The following is a 23,375-nucleotide window of genomic DNA, read 5'->3' as shown; positions in this document are numbered from 1 at the left end:
GAAATTATCTCAAATTTTTAAATGATTTTCTTACAGTACTGGAAAATTTCTTATTGGCAAAACAAATTGAAATATACTATCAACTTGATGGAGCATTAACATGCTTCATAAATGATAGAGAAGACAACTCTTAGATGTTTACTGGTTAATGGATTGGACGTAGAGGGCTGGTAAATTGGGCACTTAGATCATTAGACCTTACTCCCTTACACTACACTGATAGACAAAAAAAAATTTGTTTACTGTTTCTCTAAGTGTGATACCATTTCTTGAATTGCCTTTTTTGCATACAGATCTGTAAATACAATTTTTCTATCACCCTTAGTTTTAAATAAATTACGCTTCAAATAAAATTAAGGGAAAATATAGTTAAAATCTGTAAAATTTATAATTTTGCATGGCCATACCTGTGTTGAAAAGATTTCAATGCTGCTATTCTTTTATAAATAGCCTCAGGCACATCCCGAATTAATGTCCAACAGTATTTGGCTAGCGTGTTAGTATTCCATTTCCCTTTTGTAGCGGCTATCCATCACTGAAATGTCTTGGTGGAAACGTTCACCGTGTTCATCACTTAATGTCTCCAAGGTTGTCCAAGAGAAATTCCAGATGTGAATGGAAGAAATGTATTTTCAAAGAAGACATATTACATCCCATAGCTCTGTATGAATTAAGGAATTGATTAATAGTATCGTGGTAATTGTTGGATTTTTGTTTGGAAAAGTTTTGCAAATGTCTTTAAATGAAGCCCAAGCTGCACTTCCTACATTATTTAACACAAGTTAAATACATCATCTTTGACCAACTCTCTTATTTAAGGACCAACAAATATTCCTTCTTTAATTTTTCCTTTACTTACATATTAAAATTTCTGCCCAATGTACAAAAATCTGGGGCTATCCTTCATTGCTTTTACAAAAATTTTCATTAGTCCTAGCTTGATATGGAGAGGGGGTAAAATTTTTTTTTTGGGTTCTACTGAGGGCTCATGAATAATATTTTTCCCATTTGGAGTTAAGTTGTCTTGTTTCTTCCACTTTTTGGTAACATAATGTTTTTCCCTAGCTTGGCTGTCCCATTTGCAAGGAAAACACATGTACTTAGTATAGCCTAACAAAATAGCTATAACTTTCAAATCACCAGCTATGTTTTTTATAATTTATTTTTTCAAGAACGTCTTTCATCACATCGTACATCTCTTTCAGATTAATACCATAACCAATTGGTATCGAAGGATATTTGTTATCATTGTGTAGTAGAACCACTTTTAAACTATACATGGATGAATCTAGAAGAGGCGCCAGTCATCAGGTTTATGGATTTGTCCTAAATGAAACATAAGCTCATCAATATTTGTGCAATAAACCAAATTATTTTCATCAATAAAGTACTGAGAAAGTTCTTTTTGTCGGCTTCAAAAGCCCAAAATTTTTGTATTTTTTTAAGTAATTCCAACCTTGCAGTCTTCAACCTACAGTTCAGCATGACTTTTTGATAAATTGAAATCCCTAACAGGGTCATTTAATTCACCTTGTGATATAAGATGTGGCTTATTGGAAAATAATTAAAAATCAAAATCATTGTTGTCTTTTTCAGTACTGCCTAATTCTTCATCGCTGCTTTTGAAACACATTCACAGGTGGCTCAGTAATTGCAGATTGCAATGAAAGATACTTTACAGTATGTTTAGATTTTTTAGAAATTCAAGTCACACTTGTTAAATAAAAGTAACAATCGATTACACGATCCTTTGGTTCATGCCAAACCATAGGTACACTAAATGGCAAAGCCTTCCATGTACCTATCAGCCATCCTCTTAAATATACAGAACAATTAGTGCTATATGACGTGTTATCCTGATTACCAATTTTATATTGAAAGTACAAACGATATGATTTTTTAATTAAAGGTGTAATGTTTTATCTATTTGATTTTTTGGTAAACTCACCACATACTTTACATACTTTAGGCATCCACATCATTTACACAATTTCAAGACATCATGACACTGCACTGTTAACAAACCTAAGACAGCAATAAGACTGAACATAATTAATTCATTCCTAAATCCAGTGCTTAATGCAAACAACACAGCTGTGTTTTCAGCTACATGTTTTGACCTACATAGACATGATTAATCTTGTCATGAAGGCTCACTGTTCAGTATTAGATATGATGTCATAATATGTGAGTATGATATGATTTAATTCTTTGTCTAGTATTGTTTATTTATAGCTTACAAATTATGTTAACAAAGTTAAACAATAAAAAATGAGCTAACAAAATACTATATAGGAGCTTAAAATGCTAACTATGTTGAAAAATGAAAAAATCCTTTAATTAAAATTTTAAATTTTCAAAAATGGTGGGTGATAGAAATATTCTGACTTCATATTCGTTTTCAGCATCAAAAAACAGATTAAAATCATATATCGCATGTTAGGAAACAAAAATTATGTTTATCAGTGTTATTGGTTATGGGGATGGATGAAATGCGTGAGGTGTATGCAGTGCTGCTGCCCTCATCAAGGAATGTCGAAGATATCATTAGGTTGGCAACAGAAAATGTAAGGAAACAAGTTGAAAAAAGCATCGATGTCGGTGGTGAAATTTTTGAACATTTATTGTAAATTAATTCAGTATAAACGACAGTGAATTTTTTTTAAAGTAAATTAAAAGTAATTTTTCAATGGTCTAAATTTATTATACTAAAAAAAGTTTTTTTTTTTATTTTTACAAATTCATAGTTTTCTGTAAGTTTTGTTTTTAATAATAAAAACTGATTTTTTTTCTTTGTTTTTCATAGACATTCTCAAAATTAATTTTTCTGCAAGTTTTAATATTAAAATTTACACATTTATTAGTCATTTAACAAATTTATTGTACTTCAAACCTAAGAAAGATGATTTTTATCACAAAATTTTTCTGTTGTATATTATGAAAACTACGGGAGATACAGTTCTGGAATCTATTTTAGTCACTTTTTCAGATCACAAAACTCAAACAAAATCAAGTTTACCACCTTATATAACCCCTTCTATGAATCATGAGACCTTGCCGTTGGTGAGGGGGCTTGAGTGCTCAGGGATACAGAGTAGCTGGACCGAAGGTGCAACCATATCGGAGAGGTATCTGTTGAGAGCTAGACTAAGGAATGATTCCTGAAAGAGGGCAGCAGTTCTTTCAGTAGTTGTTAGGGGCGTGAGTCACAATGACTTAAACGGCCGTATCAACATCACTCAGTCCTCTGAGTACTGCGCAGCTGAAAGCAATGGAAAACTACAGCTGCTTTTTTCCAAGAAAATGTGGCTCTCTGCATTTTCACATATCAATAATGGAGGCGCCTTCCTTGGTAAAATATTCCGGAGGTAAAATAGTCCCCCGTTCGGATCTCCGGGTGGGGACTACTAAGGAAGGGGTCACCAGAAAATTAAAAAATAACATTCTACGAGTCGGAGCGTGGAATGTTAGAAGCTTAAAAAAGGTTGGTAGGCTAGAAAATTTAAAAAGGGAAATGGATAGGGTGAATGTGGATATAGTAGGAATTAGTGAGGTTCGGTGGGAAGAGGAAGGCGACTTTTGGTCAGGTGATTTTAGAGTAATTAACTCAGCGTCAAATAATGGGCAGGCAGGAGTAGGTTTCGTGATGAACAAGAAGATAGGGAGGAGAGGGGAGTATTTCAAAACGCATAGCGATAGAATCATTGTAATAAGGATAAAATCAAAACCTAAACCGACAACGATTGTTAACGTTTATATGCCTACAAGCGCCCATGATGATGATGAGGTAGAGTGTGTATACGAAGAGATTGATGAAGCAATTAAACACGTAAAAGGAGATGAAAATTTAATAATAGTTGGAGATTGGAATGCAAGCATTGGAAAAGGCAAGGAAGGAAATATAGTGGGTGAATACGGGCTGGGCAAAAGGAATGAAAGAGGGGACCAACTTATAGAGTTTTGCACGAAGTATAATTTAGTAATTGCCAACACCCAATTTAAAAATCATAATAGAAGAATATACACTTGGAAAAAGCCAGGCGATACTGCAAGGTATCAGATAGATTATATCATGGTTAAGCAAAGATTTAGAAATCAACTCGTTGACTGCAAAACTTACCCTGGAGCAGACATTGATAGCGACCATAATTTGGTGATAATGAAATGTAGATTGGGGTTTAAAAACCTGAAGAAAAGTTGTCAGATGAATCGGTGGAATTTAGAGAAGCTTGAGGAAGAGGAGGTAAAGAAGATTTTCGAGGAGGACATCGCAAGAGGTCTGAGTAAAAAAGATAAGGTAGAAAATGTAGAAGAAGAATGGGAGAATGTTAAAAAGGAAATTCTTAAATCAGCAGAAGCAAACTTAGGCGGAATAAAGAGAACTGGTAGAAAACCTTGGGTTTCAGAAGATATATTGCAGCTGATGGATGAACGTAGAAAATATAAGAATGCTAATGATGAAGAAAGTAAAAGGAACTATCGGCAATTAAGAAATGCTATAAACAGGAAGTGCAAACTGGCGAAAGAAGAGTGGATTAAAGAAAAGTGTTCAGAAGTGGAAAGAGAAATGAACATTGGTAAAATAGACGGAGCATACAGGAAAGTTAAGGAAAATTTTGGGGTACATAAATTAAAATCTAATAATGTGTTAAACAAAGATGGTACACCTATATATAATACGAAAGGTAAAGTCGATAGATGGGTGGAATATATTGAAGAGTTATACGGAGGAAATGAATTAGAAAATGGTTTTATAGAGGAAGTTGAGGAGGATGAAATGGGAGAAACAATACTGAGATCTGAATTTTAGAGAGCATTAAAAGATTTAAATGGCAGAAAGGCTCCTGGAATAGACGGAATATCTGTAGAATTACTGCGCAGTGCAGGGGAGGAGGCGATTGATAGATTATACAAACTGGTGTGTAATATTTATGAAAAAGGGGAATTTCCGTCGGACTTCAAAAAAAGTGTTATAGTAATGATACCAAAGAAATCAGGGGCAGATAAATGTGAAGAATACAGAACAATTAGTTTAACTAGTCATGCATCAAAAATCTTAACTAGAATTCTATACAGAAGAATTGAGAGGAGAGTAGAGGAAGTGTTAGGAGAAGACCAATTTGGTTTCAGGAAAAGTATAGGGACAAGGGAAGCAATTTTAGGCCTCAGATTAATAGTAGAAGGAAGATTAAAGAAAAACAAACCAACATACTTGGCGTTTATAGACCTAGAAAAGGCATTCGATAACGTAGACTGGAATAAAATGTTCAACATTTTAAAAAAATTAGGGTTCAAATACAGAGATAGAAGAACAATTGCTAACATGTACAGGAACCAAACAGCAACAGTAGCAATTGAAGAACATAAGAAAGAAGCCATAATAAGAAAGGGAGTCCGACAAGGATGTTCTCTATCTCCGTTACTTTTTAATCTTTACATGGAACTAGCAGTTAATGATGTTAAAGAACAATTTAGATTCGGAGTAACAGTACAAGGTGAAAAGATAAAGATGCTACGATTTGCTGATGATATAGTAATTCTAGCCGAGAGTAAAAAGGATTTAGTAGAAACAATGAACGGCATAGATGAAGTCCTACGCAAGAACTATCGCATGAAAATAAACAAGAACAAAACAAAAGTAATGAAATGTAGTAGAAATAACAAAGATGGACCACTGAATGTGAAAATAGGAGGAGAAAAGATTATGGAGGTAGAAGAATTTTGTTATTTGGGAAGTAGAATTACTAAAGATGGACGAAGCAGGAGCGATATAAAATGCCGAATAGCACAAGCTAAACGAGCCTTCAGTAAGAAATATAAGTTGTTTACATCAAAAATTAATTTAAATGTCAGGAAAAGATTTTTGAAAGTGTATGTTTGGAGTGTCGCTTTATATGGAAGTGAAACTTGGACAATCGGAGTATCTGAGAAGAAAAGGTTAGAAGCTTTTGAAATGTGGTGCTATAGGAGAATGTTAAAAATCAGATGGGTGGATAAAGTGACAAATGAGGAGGTATTGCGGCAAATAGATGAAGAAAGGAGCATTTGGAAAATTATAGTTAAAAGAAGAGACAGACTTATAGGCCACATACTAAGGCATCCTGGAATAGTCGCTTTAATTTTGGAAGGACAGGTAGAAGGGAAAAATTGTGTAGGCAGGCCACGTTTGGAATATGTAAAACAAATTGTTAGGGATGTAGGATGTAGAGGGTATACTGAAATGAAACGACTAGCACTAGACAGGGAATCTTGGAGAGCTGCATCAAACCAGTCAAATGACTGAAGACAAAAAAAAAAAAAAAATAACCCCTTCAAAAATTTTAGTATGACTGCATTTTACTGGAGAAACTAAAATCTGAGTGAAATGTTTGCTAGCCGTAACTCAACAAAGCGTTTTTGGACATATATTTGTATGAACGTTTTTCCTTATTTCAAGCTCTATTATCAGTTCCCAAATTATTTCCCTCTCCCCTGTATATAAATTTTGTCATTGTATAGTGAATTTTTGTATTTTTCAGATGCATTTTTCTTTGCCATTGTGAAACAAAGTAACATTTCTCTGAAGAAAGTAAAACCTCAAAAAAAGTGCTTAATACTAAATATAGCTCTAATCTTTCAGTGACCTTTAAAGATTAAAACTTTTAAGAGGAAATTTAAAAAAAGTTTAAATCATAATAATATAGGAATGGAAGATGTCAACAAACTGTGTATAAAATATTATTTACAATAACTTATCAATTTAATTAAATATTAATAATTATTATAATTAAACATCCTAATTTTATTTATAATTATTTCCACTCTTTAATCCGCTCTAATGCTTCTTTTGCAGCTCTTCCCATTATACCTTCTGTTGAAATCTCAGTTTCATAAGAAAGAATTTCACTAGATTCCTTTAAGTAGTTAGCAACTTTCTTCAATTCAGATTTTAGATCCTTTTTTGATATAGTCTTGGATTCAAATTTTCTTGTTAAAAGTATCATAACTGGAGCATGAAGTTCATACATTAAGACACCTGAAACAAGTTTGATTACAGTTATTATAATTACAGCCTGATTTAATTGTATTATTATTTTAAAACTACATTTTATAAGGTTACAGTCTAAAACCAATTACAAAACAGCTTTCAATACATAATTTTCCCATAATCAGTTTCAGTTTTGGTGCTGTTTTATTATACAAATGTTTTTTTTATATCTGTGTGGCTGAAAATTGTTGCTTAGAGTTTAATTAAAGGAAAAAATTGTATTGTACTTTTTATTAACTAAGAGTTGTAATTGCAAAAACAATCATAGCAAAAACTCAGTTAATCTGAAAAAATATTTAAAAATGCATCTCCAAAGAATATTCTTAAATCAGAATATTAAATCTTAAGTTTGCCACCATTATTAAATATATATTATGGTTGCGTACATTCCCATCTGAAATGCATTTCTTTTCCAATTCCTTTTGCTTGGTCCTCTGCAGGCCTGTTAGGAAAAAAATATGTTGAGCATATGGCCAGTTACTGGAATATCTAAAACACTATTTCTAGGTTTGAACTTGGCAATGAACAGAAAGTTCAAAAAAATTAGACCAATTAAAGCGCTCCAGACCTCCCAGCTAAGCTGATATATCTCCATTATTACCCTGCTCTCAGTATGTATGCAGATCAATAGTAACTTTTCTTACTAATTTTGCTCTTGATAACGCAGTAGTATTTCCTGATCTGAAATAATTTCAATCCTGTCTGTAAAAAAGGGTGATCCTGATTCTAAAGAGATCAGTATCTCAGAATTATAGGAGTTAAAGAGTCAATAACAATTCTCCCAGCGTTATAAAGTATATGAAAAAGTTAATTCTTTACAGAATAATAAAGTATCACGAAGATAGTAATATTCTTTATGCAAATCAATTTGAAGGTAGGAATCTCAGTTTCCAACACAGATATGAAGACTATCAACGTTCCAGTTTGCTGTTTGAATTTTATGTAATCTGTAGAGGACCTTTCATTGTTTTAACCACAATACTTTTCATAAAAACTTACAAGTTTGTGGATTTAGAAATGAAGTCTTAAATTGTTGTGTTCTTGTTTATCTAACAAAAAAGAAAGTATTTTTTTTTTAAGTAATGTGGGTTAATATATAGTTCCTACAAAACATTTCAAAAAGGAATTTTTCATAGAATTCAATATCAGGACTTCTGTTCTTTGTTTATATAAATAACTTGCTGAACTAAACACTAAAAACAAATTAATTATGTATGTTGATGATATTACAGCTATGATCAGTAATCAAAATAGTTGATACTTCAAGGGGAATATTAAAAAAATATAGGTGTTATGATTTCTGATTTTCATCAACTGAATGCTTAATCAAAGAAAAACATCTGTATTAAAATTTCATTCAAATTATAAAATTAGCAAATTGGTTAAGAATAATTATAATACCTCTTATTAGGTTTAGCATAAATTCTGCATAAAGTAGGTTTTTAGTATAAACTGCACATAAAAGAGGTTCCTTTGAAAGAACAGCATTACATATGAAGGATACTGGGAAAAAGAAGTTTAATCTATTTTATCTGATTTTTGTTTTATTGCATTGTGAGAATCTTAAAGATGATCTGCATTGTCCTTTTCAATTATGGTAGGAAAAAATGAGCAGTTGCAAGTAAATAGAAATATTTTAAAATTTCATACAGGTAAAGGAGGAGATTAGTTCACTGAACATAAGGAGCTAAATCTATGTTTCATTCTCAATACTCTGAAATTCATCCTATTTCCATGAAGATCATCATTACTCATAATGCAATTTAGACTGCAGTCAGCCTCGTACGATAACCTAGTTTCTTGCTACTCTAAATTTTTATATTGTAAACACATGCTATTTTTCTTGTTATTCAAATTTATTTTTGGCTTAATCTTTAATAAGTAATTTTTATTTTATATTATCAATAATAATGTGTAGTAGTGAGAGAGAAGGAAATTATAGAAACATAAGAATCGGTGGCAGATTAACTGACATCAGTAAAAATATTAGATTAGTCATGAGTTCAACAATGATTGCTGTTGAAAACAAATTAATGTTTTGAGTCTATTAAAGTTGAATATAGGAATTCTTAAGTGTTTTAATGAGATGAACAGTGGTGACGATCAGAATTCTTACTTATGTTAGTTAATAAATGTTTGTTGACCAGCAAAGATAGGGTCAACAGTGTAAATATTTAGAGATACAATTTTTTGTTATAAAGTAAAATTTTTCATTGACAGGTCTATAAAAAGATTACAATTAAAAAGATAAAAGATTTAAAAGATAAAGATTAACCTTTTTATAAAAAGAGTTGAGTATATTTCTATCCATGGAATAAGCTATAAAAATTCAAATTTAATTCTTGCAAAAGTTAATTAAATTTGCTGATTCATCTTTTTAAGACCAGCAAAGTAAAAACAAAAATAGTGAGAACACTACTGTATAGTTAATATATAATAATAATAGGTTGAAACTAGTCATTATAGTATATTATACATTTATTGAATATTACTTTTCCAATATTTTTCTAATTTGTAACTTCATTTTTATATTTTAATGTATTTCTAAAAATGTACTGTTTTAATTTAATTACATTAATAATAAAAATTTTCACTGCTATTTACATTATTTTTTTCATTTCATAACTAACCTGTAGTTTCATTTATTGTAATCTGTCAAACTGACAAACATGTTACTTTTTGCAACTTAATCCCTCTTTTGCATGTAAATTTTGTATCAAGGTAACAAAAATATTTTTTATATTTTTCTGTTTGATTTACTTATTTGTTTATTTTTATTTTTTTATTTTTTAGAAAACATTATTTATTAACACTTTATCATTATATAAATTTCAAAAAATTAATTTTTTACAGTTAGAGATTATGTAAAAAAAAATAGCTCTTCTGTAAAATTGTTAAAATGTGACTAAAATCCTTTTTCCCTTGTACCCTTCATATAGGAATTAGATTAAATACCTTACACCAGTGGTTCCCAAACTTTTTCAAGTTGTTTTGTTTCAGGCCGTTTTCAATTAAAATTTTTCCATAGTGCCCTACCATAAGTAAAAATATTACTACTTGTAAGTAAGAGATAAAAATAAATAAAACTCGTGTATCTTCTTTATTTTTTTAGTTTATTAACATTAAATCAATAATAATTATAAATATCTTGGTTCAATTAATTATGAAACTTTTACAATATTTCACGTTACCCCTGTGAAGAGTTTGCGGCTTTCCGGGGCGTCGCAGTGCCCAGTTTGGGAATCACTGCCTTACACCATGCAATCGTACCTGTTCAGTGTAGTTAATTTTTGTAGTTGTAACTTTTTTATTGATTATTATACTGTTTGTTTTCTTTCATTTCTGTTTTGTGCTCTCATATTATAGTAGTCTTTTTTATGGGTTTTTTAATTTAATCAGTGATTGTAAGCTGTCATGCTTTTGCTTTGAATAACTATTTTCAAGGTCTAATGACCTGAAAATATTAATTTTTTTTCATAATAAGTATGAAACAAAATTAATATTTAGTTGTCAATGACTTCAAAATTGTTATTTTATTCTATGCTAATTTTATTCATTATCTTTCTCCACTGCAGCACTATTATTTCACGTAATTATTATTTTTATATATTAACATAGATGACAACCAACATTCTTTTTTATTATTCAATTTTGTACTTTGTAATGCTACTCAGCTTTTCTGAGTTCTCTTATCCTTCCAGGAAATAATGAAATGATTACTTTTTGTTATTTGTGGACAATTCCTGGTGTGACTAGTGTAATTAATAATTATATAACAACTAGAATAAAATATATGTTTATTAAATACATTTACCTCTCAAACGAGAGTAACCAGGTTCAATTTTATTAAATACATTTAATAATTCCAAACATATATCCCTCTTTCGTTCCAATAAAGCATTTGATAATTGATGTATTAAGTATCCTGACATTTTTCCATAAAGTTGACTGAGTGAATGTTTTGCTGCTATCATGTGATAGTGATTAGGATGTAAAATTCTTTCATATTGCTTGAGAAATGATTCCAGACCTTCTATATTGTTTATACCAATTGAATCTAGTTCATTTTGAATTCTGTAACATAAAAATAACCTTAATTTTAAATAACCTTTATGATAATTATTAATTTAAAATTACAAATCCTTTTGAGTATAAATTTTATAGATAATTAGCAAATCAACTCATAACAGGCCAAAATAATCAATATTATTATTTTGTTTTTTAATGTAGAATGACGCTGCTGACATAAAATTATGTAAAGATTGTAAAACAAGAAAACAGTATTATATCCGAAATAAAGCTTATCATCTTTTGATATGGTTACAAAATGATTTTTATTTTGGTGAATACGGAAGTGTTAATTTTTTTTTAATTTCTGTTAATTCAAAAATCCTTCTCTGAAGTTTTCACTAAAATGCTCCTTACCTAGGTAGAAGTAAGGATTAAGAGTGAAGTACTCTATTCTCTTGTCCAATTTATTAGATTATTTTTTTTTTTAATTTTAATATCAATACTTTATGTACATATCACCATGCCAAATTTTATGATTATACATTCATCTACTCCAGAGATATTAAGCAAAGTAGATCCTCATTCATCCACGCATCTATTCATACAGAATAGTTATCATACTTTTGTTTTTTCATTATTGGCTTTGAAAAATTAAAAAAAATAAGAAATCAAAAAACAGAGTACCCATAATTTTGAAACAATACACAAATTCCTTTACAGCAAACTTTACTGTAGCAGTAAGGAAAGCAAAAAAATAACATTATTTTGTTGAAAAGCACTTTATCCAGATATTTACTTTTTACTAATGATGAAACTTAGTATCTATGGTACCAGAGGAGCTGCATACAATTGGTTAAAGTCATATCTTACCGACTGTAAACAAGTAGTTGAAATTTCATCTTTTGATAAAAAACTACAATTGAGATGTAAAATACTGAATGGCACAGGTAAGAGTCCTCATTTCCTTGTTTTTCTTTTTGTTTATTATTGATCTGCCTCAAAATGAATCATTCATTGCTACCCTCTTCACAGGTGACTCAACTGTATTGGAAGATAATTATTTAAACGAACTTGAAAATTCTATGTTAGCAGTTAAAAAAATTATTCACTGGTTAGATTGTAACCATTAACTTTAAATATAGACAAAATCATTGGATTGTGTTTTGGTTGATGTAACATTGATAATCGAGCAGATAGAATGATAGTATTTCTGTTGCCCACAGTGCGCAATTTTTGGATTTTTTATTAGATAACAGATTGTTAGAGACAAAATTGATTTCATTGGGGTTCTCTCAAAAAATCAGAACAAGTTTTCAGTACACAAAATGGATGGCAGATCAATATTTGGCTTTTATAAATATGAATCATGTAAACCAATATATAGTAAATTAAAACTTTTAACCATCCATGTGTTTATACTGGTTGAAGCAGAACCTGACATTTTGAAGGTCATTGACCAGCGAGGAGAAGGTAGATAGGTGGAGGAGATCCCTTTCGCTCGGGTGGAAGATGTCAGTAGGCATCATAATTGCTAAGACGAACAGTGAGTCTATGTTATCAAAGCTTTCTTTAAAAAACACAGAATCCATGACACAAAGAGCATTTCATAACGCACTTCCATTTAACATTCCAGATCGGAAAACGATGCTGAAGTGGATCGCAAATGTAAGGACAACTGGTTCTGCATTACTGAGACAACCAGCCATTACTGACCATCCTAGTGCCATCAGAACGCCTGAAAACGTTGCTGTTGTTAGAGCAGTCTCCAAGCCGCTCCACTTGAAAACATGCTTCTGTACCGGGGATTTCCGATCGATCTGTGAGGCGAGTTTTGCGGGCTGATTTGAATTTGCACCCATACAAAATGATGCTTGCACTGGAATTGAGCAAGACTGGGAAAGGCAGAGAATTCTTTCAGATGTGCTCCGAGTCTGTCATGTGGAGTCACTACTCCACAACAACAGATAAGCTTATTTCCATCTTTCAGGCACCATAAAGAAACAAGTGTTTTGGTACTTGGCATCGGAAAAACCCCAACAGTTTCACTAAAGACCTCTTCACAGCCCAAAAGTGACAGTATGTTGCACTTTGGGTATTGTAGAGGCCATATGTTTTTGAAGAGGGTGGCATCACCGATACTGTGACATGTTGGAAAACTTTCTCTAGCCCGTTGACAGAATTCAAAAAGATGAATCAGAAGACTTCTGTTTTCAAAAGGATGATAACAGCTCACACTATCATCACTCTTATATCATTCTTCAAGAAATGTTTCCGGGAAGTCTGATTTTGTTATGGGGCGATATTGAGTGGCCTCCTCTCTCTCTCCTGATTTAAGCTTCCACGATTGTTTTTTTGTGGGGCTGCCTGAAATTTATGGTTTACAAACATCGGCCTCAAACCCTTTAACAACTTAAGAATGTAATAAGAGAGGTTGCCACCCCTATTCCTTGACATATGCCGGAGAGAGTGATACAAAACTTCCAGGAACGTCTTCGAGTCTATGTTGTTCGTGATGGCCGCCATAATTTTAAAAATCTAAGTAAAAAAAAATATATTACATATGCTTTTCAGAAATTAAATTTTTTTTATATCTTTTACCATTTTTCTTTAATTAACCTGTAAAATGTGGGACTCCATTCTGTCATACACTGTGTTTATGAATGTATAATCTTCATTTAAAAAACAATAGTTACTTATTTTTAAAAACTACCACTATCCATGTCTATCAAACTAAAGAAGAAAACCATGAAAACCATTTTCATGTAACTCAATACACTACTTCGACTTATGTCAAAGGGTTGAATTACATGATTGGATAGCACTTTTAATAGAATACCAAACCATTTAAAAGGCCTTTCCACCAATTCATCTAGAATAAAATTAAAAAATTTTCTTCTACAGAAACAATATTAATCTGTCAATGAATTGCTACACAATACTATTTTTTTTTTTTAAATTCTGGTATGAAATTTGGTATGAAATTAAATATTTCCATGTAAATATTTAACATGTATGTAAATATAAAGTTGAATAAAATTTAATAAAAAATATCATCCAATGCAAGTGTTGGTAGCAGAAGATCCAACAAATAACAGATGTTACTGTATGTCTTGAGAAGATTTAAATACAATTTCCCATTAAAAAAATTTATCTTTACTATTGAAAATAATATTGTAGTGATATTAATATGATCCATATTTTTACTTTTTATTAGGTTAATTCATCCCTAAAAAAACAATTGTACACAGGATCCAGAAAAGTGCTTTAAATCAGTTTTCTGTAATGATAAATGATGTTTTCATGGGATTAAGAGACACGGAGTATACGTTTTTATAATGATTAAATCAGCTTATATTGATACATAATTTTCAAATTTTTTAAAATAAAAAGTTAATAAATTAAAACAATATTTAAGTATTAAAATATAAATAAAATAGAATAATAATACTGACCTGTCCATTAGGAGAATCACATTTTCTACAATGACAGTATATACATCAGGGCAATTAGAATTAGTGCAGAGCCAGTCAGCTACAGGATTAAGTGGCTGAGATGACAATACCCATCCTCCCTCACATTTGGGACATTTTAATGCACTCATATATGTTTGTAGTTCTGTAGGATCAGTACATCTATCACAATTACAATCAAAGAATTTTGAAGCCTTTAAATGTTCTCTTCTTTTCATTGTTCCCTGCAATATAAAATAGAATACTGAAGACTTAGTGCTTACACAAAAAAAAAATTGTGCTAATTTTTATCTGAGTTTTTTAAATGTAGACAAGGAAGATTTGGTAGATTTTATTTATATCCTTCCTGAAACATGTATTTATTACAAAATTAGTATGATTTTAAACCATTTTTTTAAATTTTATTATAAGTTGTGTGTCTTGTGGTATTATTCCGGTCAAAGTTTTGCTATGACTTCCTTTCCATCCAAAAAAATGAAGTGGCAATCCATTCTTTTATTCATGGAGTACCACACTTACCCATTCCTGATGTGATTTAAATAATGTATTATTATTTTCCAATCAGCATAAAATATTATTTTGAACTTGTATATGAAATAATTAATGTAGGACTTTTAAAAATTAAGAGTATGATTAATTTACTTTACTAAGAGCATAATTAAATCAAAAAAATAAATTATCTAAGGAGAGATATTGAAATTTATCAGTGACGTTGTTTTGAGAGAAATAAAAAGTGGGTTGGAAGAAATTTGATTGACAAGATTTTATTACAAAGTACTACCATGATCTAGATTATCAAGAGAAATTCAGTTTAAAAAAAATGAATATGAGTAAAGGAAGGGGAATGAAATCTTTCAGAAAGCAGGATAATGATAAATTTAATAAAACAAATAATAATTAATTTAAATTAACATCCAATATCATGTTTACACTGAATGATTTCTGAAGCCTTCTTCAATTTATTGAATATACATAAGCAAGCCAGAACTAGTGACATTACAAATGACACCTTCACTCTGTTCAGCACTGGGTTTTTCTATACAATGAACATTATTACTATCAGAGAAAGTTACTGTGGCTTATCTATCTTTTGTCTCAGATGCTTTTTATGTCTTACTGCTACAAGAGAGACTGGATAAATAATGTAAAGCATCTCCTCTTTTGCCAAGAAACAATGCTTTAAACACTGCCTCTGCTCTATACTTAAGTTATACATATCTAACAAAAACACTTAGTATTCAAAAAAATATACCTTTTCATAAAAAAAAAAAAAAAAAAAAAAATTATGTTAAAAAAACTTTTAAAAGGCATCACACAATTGCATTATTAGTATTGGAACAGTATCATGAAAGTAGTATCTATCACATCTGTAGTCTGATCAGTTGAAAAAAGTTTTACACTTTAGATGTTACATAAGCAGAACTAGGGACTGTTGCTATTTTAGTCTAATGAACTTTGGGCTACATTTGAATTCAACTTACTAGAAATTTTCTGTGACTGCATATTTTTGTTTCTTACAGAACAGGTCTTTGATCCATATCTATACTAATCGACATGGTGAGGTTCATATTTGGAGAGTTTACAAACTACTGCTATGTACAGTCACGTTCCAGTGGTACTAATAAAGTAATTGCGACTTCTGCCGTGAGATTACACATTTTTTGTTGTGAGGAATTGAATATTGCTCCTAGTAAAGAAACGCTAAGGAAAATTATAAAATCGATGGATTTTCAATTCAGGAAGTATAAAAATATAGACTAATTTTTTGTAAATGAGATGTAATCGTGAAATGTGCATTTTTTTCATAGGTATCTGAGAAAAATGTAACTTCTGAGCAAAAGAGATCAGTCTTGTACTTAGATAAAACTTGGGTGCATACTCATGTGTTAAAAGATACTGGATGTACCAGGTGTTTTTGTTAATAGTAGTGTCGGTGCCCATTTAATTGTGGCTCATGCGGATGGTGAATGGGATTTATAGATGATGTTTTCTTAGTGTACAATTCCAAGAAAAAACAGAAGATTATCATAAAGAGATGAAGAATGAAAATTTTTTTAAGTACGTTGAAAAGCAAGTTTTCCAGGACTAACTACAAATTGAATTTTAATCATAAATAACGCACTTTAACATAATAAACAAAAAACAAACCTTTGTCATCGAATTCATTGAATAAAAAATTCAAGGAAACTACAAACAAAACTGGCTAAGGTCTGTATTAAGGTAGTATTGATTATTTAATTATTTAGTAAATTAATATAAAAATATTATTTTATTTTTTATTCCGCAGCTATATCCAACTTGTTGCACTTCGTAGGCCTATATGTCCAAATTATTACTATCAGCTTTGAATATAATGCTATGAATTATGATGCCGTTTTAGTGAAAACATTTATTTAATTAAATTACTTTAATTAACTGCAGGTTAAATTCATTAAATGTATGAATACAGTAATTTAAATTAATATTTTTAACTGTGTTATTAATGTAATCACAAAGAAATTATAGGTTCCAAAAACATAGTAACTGTTTTAAACGGATTGACAAGTATGTTACTTTGCTCACTAGGACTAAGCCCAGATTGTACTGTTGTGTTAGATCTACATCTCTGTTGGTAGCCAAACAAGCGCTGAGGTCCTCCACGAATATGAACTTCGTCTTGTCAACCTGTAATTTCTATTAACACTCACAAAATATTTTCATAAATATTTTATCGAGTTTTCTTAATACCTGAAGTGTGTGTGCATAGCTTAGAGTTATGAGTCCTCCTTGTCTGATATTAGTAGATGCTCTTACATGCAATCTATATTCTTCATTATCAATATGATTAGTGTTTGGAACACAATCATGAGCTAACAAGTATATCTTATTATATAATGCTCTGATACTGATGTTGTTTTGTCCAACTTCAAATGCATTCACCTGTAAACAATAAGAATTAAATGTTTATGAAAATTACCTAATTTGTAATGCAGTTTAACTATTTTATAATACTTATTTAGTAGATACAATAGAAGAAGGTTGTTTAGAAGTATAAACACTCTATACAATAAGTTGAACTAGATTTAATAAATATCAGTTTATAAAAATGACATCATAACATTTTTAATAGCTCTTGAAGTCACCTTTAGGGATTTGTCCTGGCTATTCTCATCTGTGAAGAACAGCTAATGTTGTTGTTTTTTTTTTAGTTTGGCAAAAACGTATTTCGAATATGGCATTAAAATGTGTGTTGGATTTGAAATTGGTTCATTTACTTAGTATATCATTGTAAGTTTTTGTAAATTTATTTATTTAAAAATGACTAGTGTGTTATGATATGGTTCTTATTTGTGTAACTGTAGAATATCAACTTTGTTGGTGGATTTATCATTTGTATCAATGAGATGATTATCAAATGTTAACACAGGGTTGCTATAAGAGGCTTTTAAGTGTTTCTTTTATTTTTGTTTGACCAATGTAGAATATTGTGCAATCAGAACAACTCAGTTTGTACATTCCAGGGCATTATGTTTAGTGATTGTGTTCTATATGGTAAAGTTTGTTTTCATTTTTCTTTTTCGGAAGGACACATACTCGAGGTTGTTTTAATTTATGAGTTATTTTCTGAGACTGTTTGTTTATATATGTTAATATGATGTATTTTCTATTTTATCTTTGTTTTTATTTTTCTCTATGTTGCGTTTATTACCAGATTTCTTGAACGTTAATCTTTTGTGTCTGCTAAATAGATACTTCAGAATGTTGAGTTCTTCAATGTAGCCTTTAGGTTACATCGATGGTGTGTTTAGTTATCAGTGAATCATGCTTCTAAAAGCAGATAGTTTCTGTGAAGATGGGTAGTTCGAGATGAAGTGAATGTGATTGTCTGTCATTGTTTGTCTGTATATTTTAAAAACAAGTGTTAGTTAAGTGCTTTTTATGGTGTGAGATCAAGAAAATTGATTTGCCTATTGTGTTTGAATTTAGTCTTGTAGTTGTGTACTTTTTTAATACTTGTATAATTGTAATGTTTACTATTAATTGTTCTATATTGCTTGGTATGAGCGAATTGGAAATAAAGGGACCTATAGACAGCCATTATATTTTGTATAGTATTTGTTTTGTAATAATATATACATATTATATATATATATATTTTTTTTTTTCAGCAGTGTACAAGTTAATCTTAACATAGACCTTATTTAATAAAAAGTAAATTTATTTTTTAAAAAAAATCATATATTTATATCTAGTAATTAATATCCTTTATTCTTAATTACTTCACGCACACGATTTGGTATCAAATCAGAAAGTGTACTACATATTTTCTTGATTTCTTAATCATGAAACCATACCAATATTATTGCTTTAAGAGCTCAATTTTTGGGGAACGATTCATTTGAGAGTCTTTTTTTGACTATTGCCCAAAGATTTTCAATTGGGTTTAAGTCCGAAGACTTGTCTGAACATGAGAACACTTTGTTTCACTATTCGAAAAATTTTTTCCACTTTTTTGGCAGTATGGCAAGGCACCAAATCTTGTTAAAACACTCTGTTGCCTTATGGGAATTATTTTGAACTTGTATCACAACCCTTTCTTTCAGAATATTGATATATCCATCACTTTTCAACATACCATCTACTGGAAGTAATTAATAAGGGCCTTCAAATGTGAAACAACCCCAAAACATTTTTTTCTGGGGACATTTAATTGATTTATGGATATGAGCAAGTGATTATTTTTATCTGATGCTTTCCTAACATATGAAACCACTTGCCCCTGAACATAAAATTGTGAATCGTTGAAAAACATAACATTTTTCTAGTCTTCTTTGATCCAGTTTAGCATGTGCTTTGACCCACATGAGCATTTTTTTTTTGCTCATTGCTAGTGTTAAAAGCAGTTTTTTAGCTGGTCGATGAGCTTTCCATCCAGCAGTAAGTCTGCTGCTAACAGTTGCCATGTGTAAAGCTGTTCCACTGGCTGCTAGTTCTCAGTTTTAAGCAGATAATTTTGGATCAAGTTTACTATATATAGAATATATATATATATATGCATATACCATTCCATCAGTGCTTTTTGGGAAAAATAAAAGATTTTTCACATAAAATTTGTTTTAACTTAAAGTATGGCCTATTATTCTATTTTAGCAATAAGTATTCATTGCTATCATATTTCTTAATGAAAGATTTTATCACTTTCTTAAGTGGTGTGCGATACATTGCTGTAAATTACAAAAATTGGACTGCACAAAAATGGTCCTTGCTTTTGGATATTAGGCAAACAAAAATGTGACAAAAATGTTGCTAAAAATTTTATTCACAAAAAAAAGTTAAACATTTTATATGAAAAAGATAAGTTTTACTTCTTATAAGTAAATATCGAAATGAATGTGAACTTTTCATAACATTGACATGTAGCCAGCCAGCCACGAGTGTCTGTGGACCATATTCATGCGGCCTGCTCTAATACAAAATCAAAAATCAAAATATTCAGCACTGGAAAATTTTACACCCTTGTATATAATGTTTTTATTATTTTTCAGATGTGTTTTTCTGATACTTGTATTTGAATTGATTTTTAAGAATGGAGAGTATTTCTGTTAAGAGGGAGGGATATTAGCATATGGGTTTGTCAAGTTAAATGCTGCTATTGTTGAGTGATAGAGTATGTTGATGTTTTTTCTTTATTTATTTATAAGTTTTGTAATCTTTTTTAAGTATGTATAAGTCTAAAAAATTAAGAATTTTCTGACTAACCTCATCCATGTATCAATCAAGTTTGTGGACAGGTCTTTTTGGTATTTGACCTCATGGGCCTTCAAGATGGATTCAAGGAAACATTTTTGTGTGCGGTAGGTGAATTTCTAGATTTCTTTAATGGTGGTTTGAAATCTTTTAGATGTTCCTTTATAAATTCTGTAATGTTTTTGTAAATGCAGTCTAGTACTTTATTGTTAACATGAAACTGTTAATGATAAATGTGCTAATCTAGTCCTATTTGACTAGAAGATGGTATTTATTTGTATTTTTGTTTTATTTTTTAGGTTTGTAAGTTTTAAGGTTTGGGTGTAGTGCTGTGAAATTTTTTTATTTTGTTTCGTAGATTGTCTAGTATTTTGGCATCTGTATTTTATTTGGCCGTTTCTAAGTCAAGGGTGGTTTTTTAAAAATCAGTTTATACAAATTAATATACATTTATAAATTATGTTTAAAAACTTATGTTTATTAATTTTATTTCATATGTGTTGTATTTAATTTATGATGTATTGAGAAAATGTATAAACAAGAAATGAAGATGGTACGTTTGTTTTTTGCTCCGAGGTAGATGTTAAGAAAAGCAAAAACAAATGTTAAAGATATTGTAAAAAGAATAGACGATGTTCTTAGGAAATTTAAAGAAGATTCGTGAAAGGACCGAAAGTATTAATTCATTGAACTAGCAATTATGAAAGGTAAAATTATTTCCATTCATTTTAAAGGTGGGCATATTAGATTTGTCTCAAACCACTGCACATGACCCTTCAACATTGCTTATAATTTGTTTGAATATTACTTTTTTACCACCATCTGCATTTGACTATCATCCATTCAAAAATAAAAAATGTATATGTATTCATGAATTTTTTTGAAAAACTTAAAACTTGTTTTATTTATTTTTATAAGTATAGCTAGCTACTAAGTATTACTTAAAAATTCATGTTCATAAAATTTTGACCTTTATCTGCAAGTCTATCATATAAAACAACAGCTATATTGCATGTTAATAATTTTTATAACAAGCTAAACAAAAATTTATTGTAAAACATATTTGGAAATTTCATCAATTTTTTCTGAATTACTAACTGCTATTTGATTAAACACTTTTTTAACAACTTATAACAATAAAAAAAGTTATATACACATTAAATAGTCAAACAAAAATGAAAAAGATAAATATAAATAAAAGATACCACATGCTAGCATAAAAATGAATACAACTAACATTCCTGTTTAAATATGTACCGGTTCGCATCTCTTTTCATCCACTTGGAGACGAATAAAAAATATTTCTGCACAAAGGTAGCTTACTTCCTAAGAAGAACCTAATTTCCACTTTTCTAGTTTCTAACTTTACTTTGAAGGGAATCAATCAGTGGGTTGAAAATGCACCCTTTAATGTAACCCCTGTGGGTTGTTAAAAAATTTATTTTTGGTTTCTTATCTTAAAGACGTGGGACTAACACTGCCAAGTTTCAGCTTTCTAGCTATTCAAGAAATAGGAAAATTAATATTAATAATAGGAATTTGTAGAAATATAACCTTTGTCATCAAAGGTAGAGAAAAGAAATGCCGTTTTTACACATAAAAACCCAGATTTTGTATTTCTTACCTCTAAGTATCCACATACAGTGTGTATTTCTTCTTCAGTAAATTCCTCTAGTTGCCAGTCTTTCCTGATTTTATCAACTACAAATTTTTTATTATTCTGCCATACTTGAAGTATTTTTTTTCGAATTTCATTGTGGGATTCCATTGCTTGTAATTCTTTCCATTTCTCAGGGAATTTATTTTTTAATAGAAGACAACGAAGCGGTACTATTGGGTCATAACATTTATTTGATAATAGATCTTGTGCTGTCGGATTAGGGCATTTTGCTAAAATTTCACATTCTTCAATGTTGTGGCCAATTACTGTATGAAACCCTGGACACTGGTTGCTACATAGTGGCCATTTGCAAAATTTACATCTGAAAATGATAAATTTTGATTAGCTTATGTTAAAAAATTGTTTAAAAATTACAAAAATTGAATAAATATATTTGATCTGTTTTTTTTTTTTTTTTACATAAGATTCAAATTAAAAAAAAAATAAGAATGCACTTTTTCTATTTTCAGAATAGATATTGTAAGAAATTTTCTTAATGTAAATATGCAAGGTGTTACATATTTGATAACATTTGCTGCCAGTTTTGTTCATTAATGTTTGAATTATCACTTCCAGTTTTAGTTTTCAGTTTGTCAAGTGATTGTGTGAAGATTATACTAAAAAAATTCATTTTTAAATCTCAAAAAGAAAAACTGATTTTGGGATTTTATTATCTGTTTGTCTTTTGACATCAAGCAATGACCAAAATATTCTTTCAACATGGCACTATCTCAGAGTTATATAATCTTGTTGAAACTAACCTCAATTATTTTTCTCTTACAGTACAGTAAACTGTTTGATTAAGTCACAATAAACTTCGCCATATAGTTTTATCAAAGTGTGAAATTTTCATTGTTTGTTAGGCTATTTTGAATGATCATTGTTTCCAATGAAACAAATCTTGTCACTAAAATAAACATGATTAAGCATTTCATTTATTTTTTAAACCAACAACAATGCTGTAAATGTTTTTATAATGAAGTTCCTTCACTTAATAACAGTACTTATGCGGTATGCAATTTTAAAATTTTAACTTTTTTTGTAATCCTGAACGCAGAAGCTGTTAGTTGAAAACTTTTTAAAAACTTTTCTAGGTGAATTAAATATGTTCTCACATCCTCAAGAATTTCCAACCATTGATCAGCCTATGAAACCTTTTTTTCTGTGTGCTCTGAGTCTCACAAAATTAATCTCAAACATGATATTTTTTATTTATTAGGATCTGCAGACTGAGGAAATTTCGACTTGTTCTTCACATGTTTTGAAAGATAAATACAAAAAATAATTCTCTACAATAAACACACACACATCCTTGGAAAGCAGCATAGCTGACAACACTGAGTAATAAATAATAAAATGAAAATAGAAATAAAGTTATTTCAACTTTACTTGCAACTAATCTTGATAACAGAATTGCGATGTAAAAATTAGGGTAATTAAATTTATCATGCATAAGTTATACACTTTTATCCTATGGATA

At 29.9% G+C, this 23,375-nt stretch overlaps 1 protein-coding gene across 3 annotated transcripts in view; it reads right to left on the bottom strand.

Moving 5' to 3' along the window:
- Window positions 1-6,717: 6,717 nt before the first annotated feature.
- The window catches only part of LOC142325962 (SET domain-containing protein SmydA-8-like), a 49,301-nt gene continuing 32,643 nt past the window's right edge, over window positions 6,718-23,375 (bottom strand). For all 3 annotated transcript variants that reach the window (XM_075367944.1, XM_075367954.1, XM_075367963.1), the window contains exons 4-8: window positions 21,860-22,217; window positions 17,236-17,427; window positions 14,491-14,732; window positions 10,842-11,101; window positions 6,718-7,015 (exon numbers count right to left, since the gene is read on the bottom strand). In XM_075367944.1, the coding sequence (XP_075224059.1) occupies window positions 6,792-7,015; window positions 10,842-11,101; window positions 14,491-14,732; window positions 17,236-17,427; window positions 21,860-22,217 (1,276 nt within the window). In that variant the 3' untranslated portion in view covers window positions 6,718-6,791. The remainder of the gene's footprint in view (window positions 7,016-10,841; window positions 11,102-14,490; window positions 14,733-17,235; window positions 17,428-21,859; window positions 22,218-23,375) is intronic.

Source organism: Lycorma delicatula, chromosome 1 (genome assembly GCF_047948215.1).
Source record: "Lycorma delicatula isolate Av1 chromosome 1, ASM4794821v1, whole genome shotgun sequence".
NCBI classification, from domain to species: Eukaryota; Metazoa; Arthropoda; class Insecta; order Hemiptera; family Fulgoridae; genus Lycorma; species Lycorma delicatula.
The sequence above is the reverse complement of the archived record's forward strand: the minus strand, read 5'-3'. Positions and strand labels throughout refer to the sequence as shown.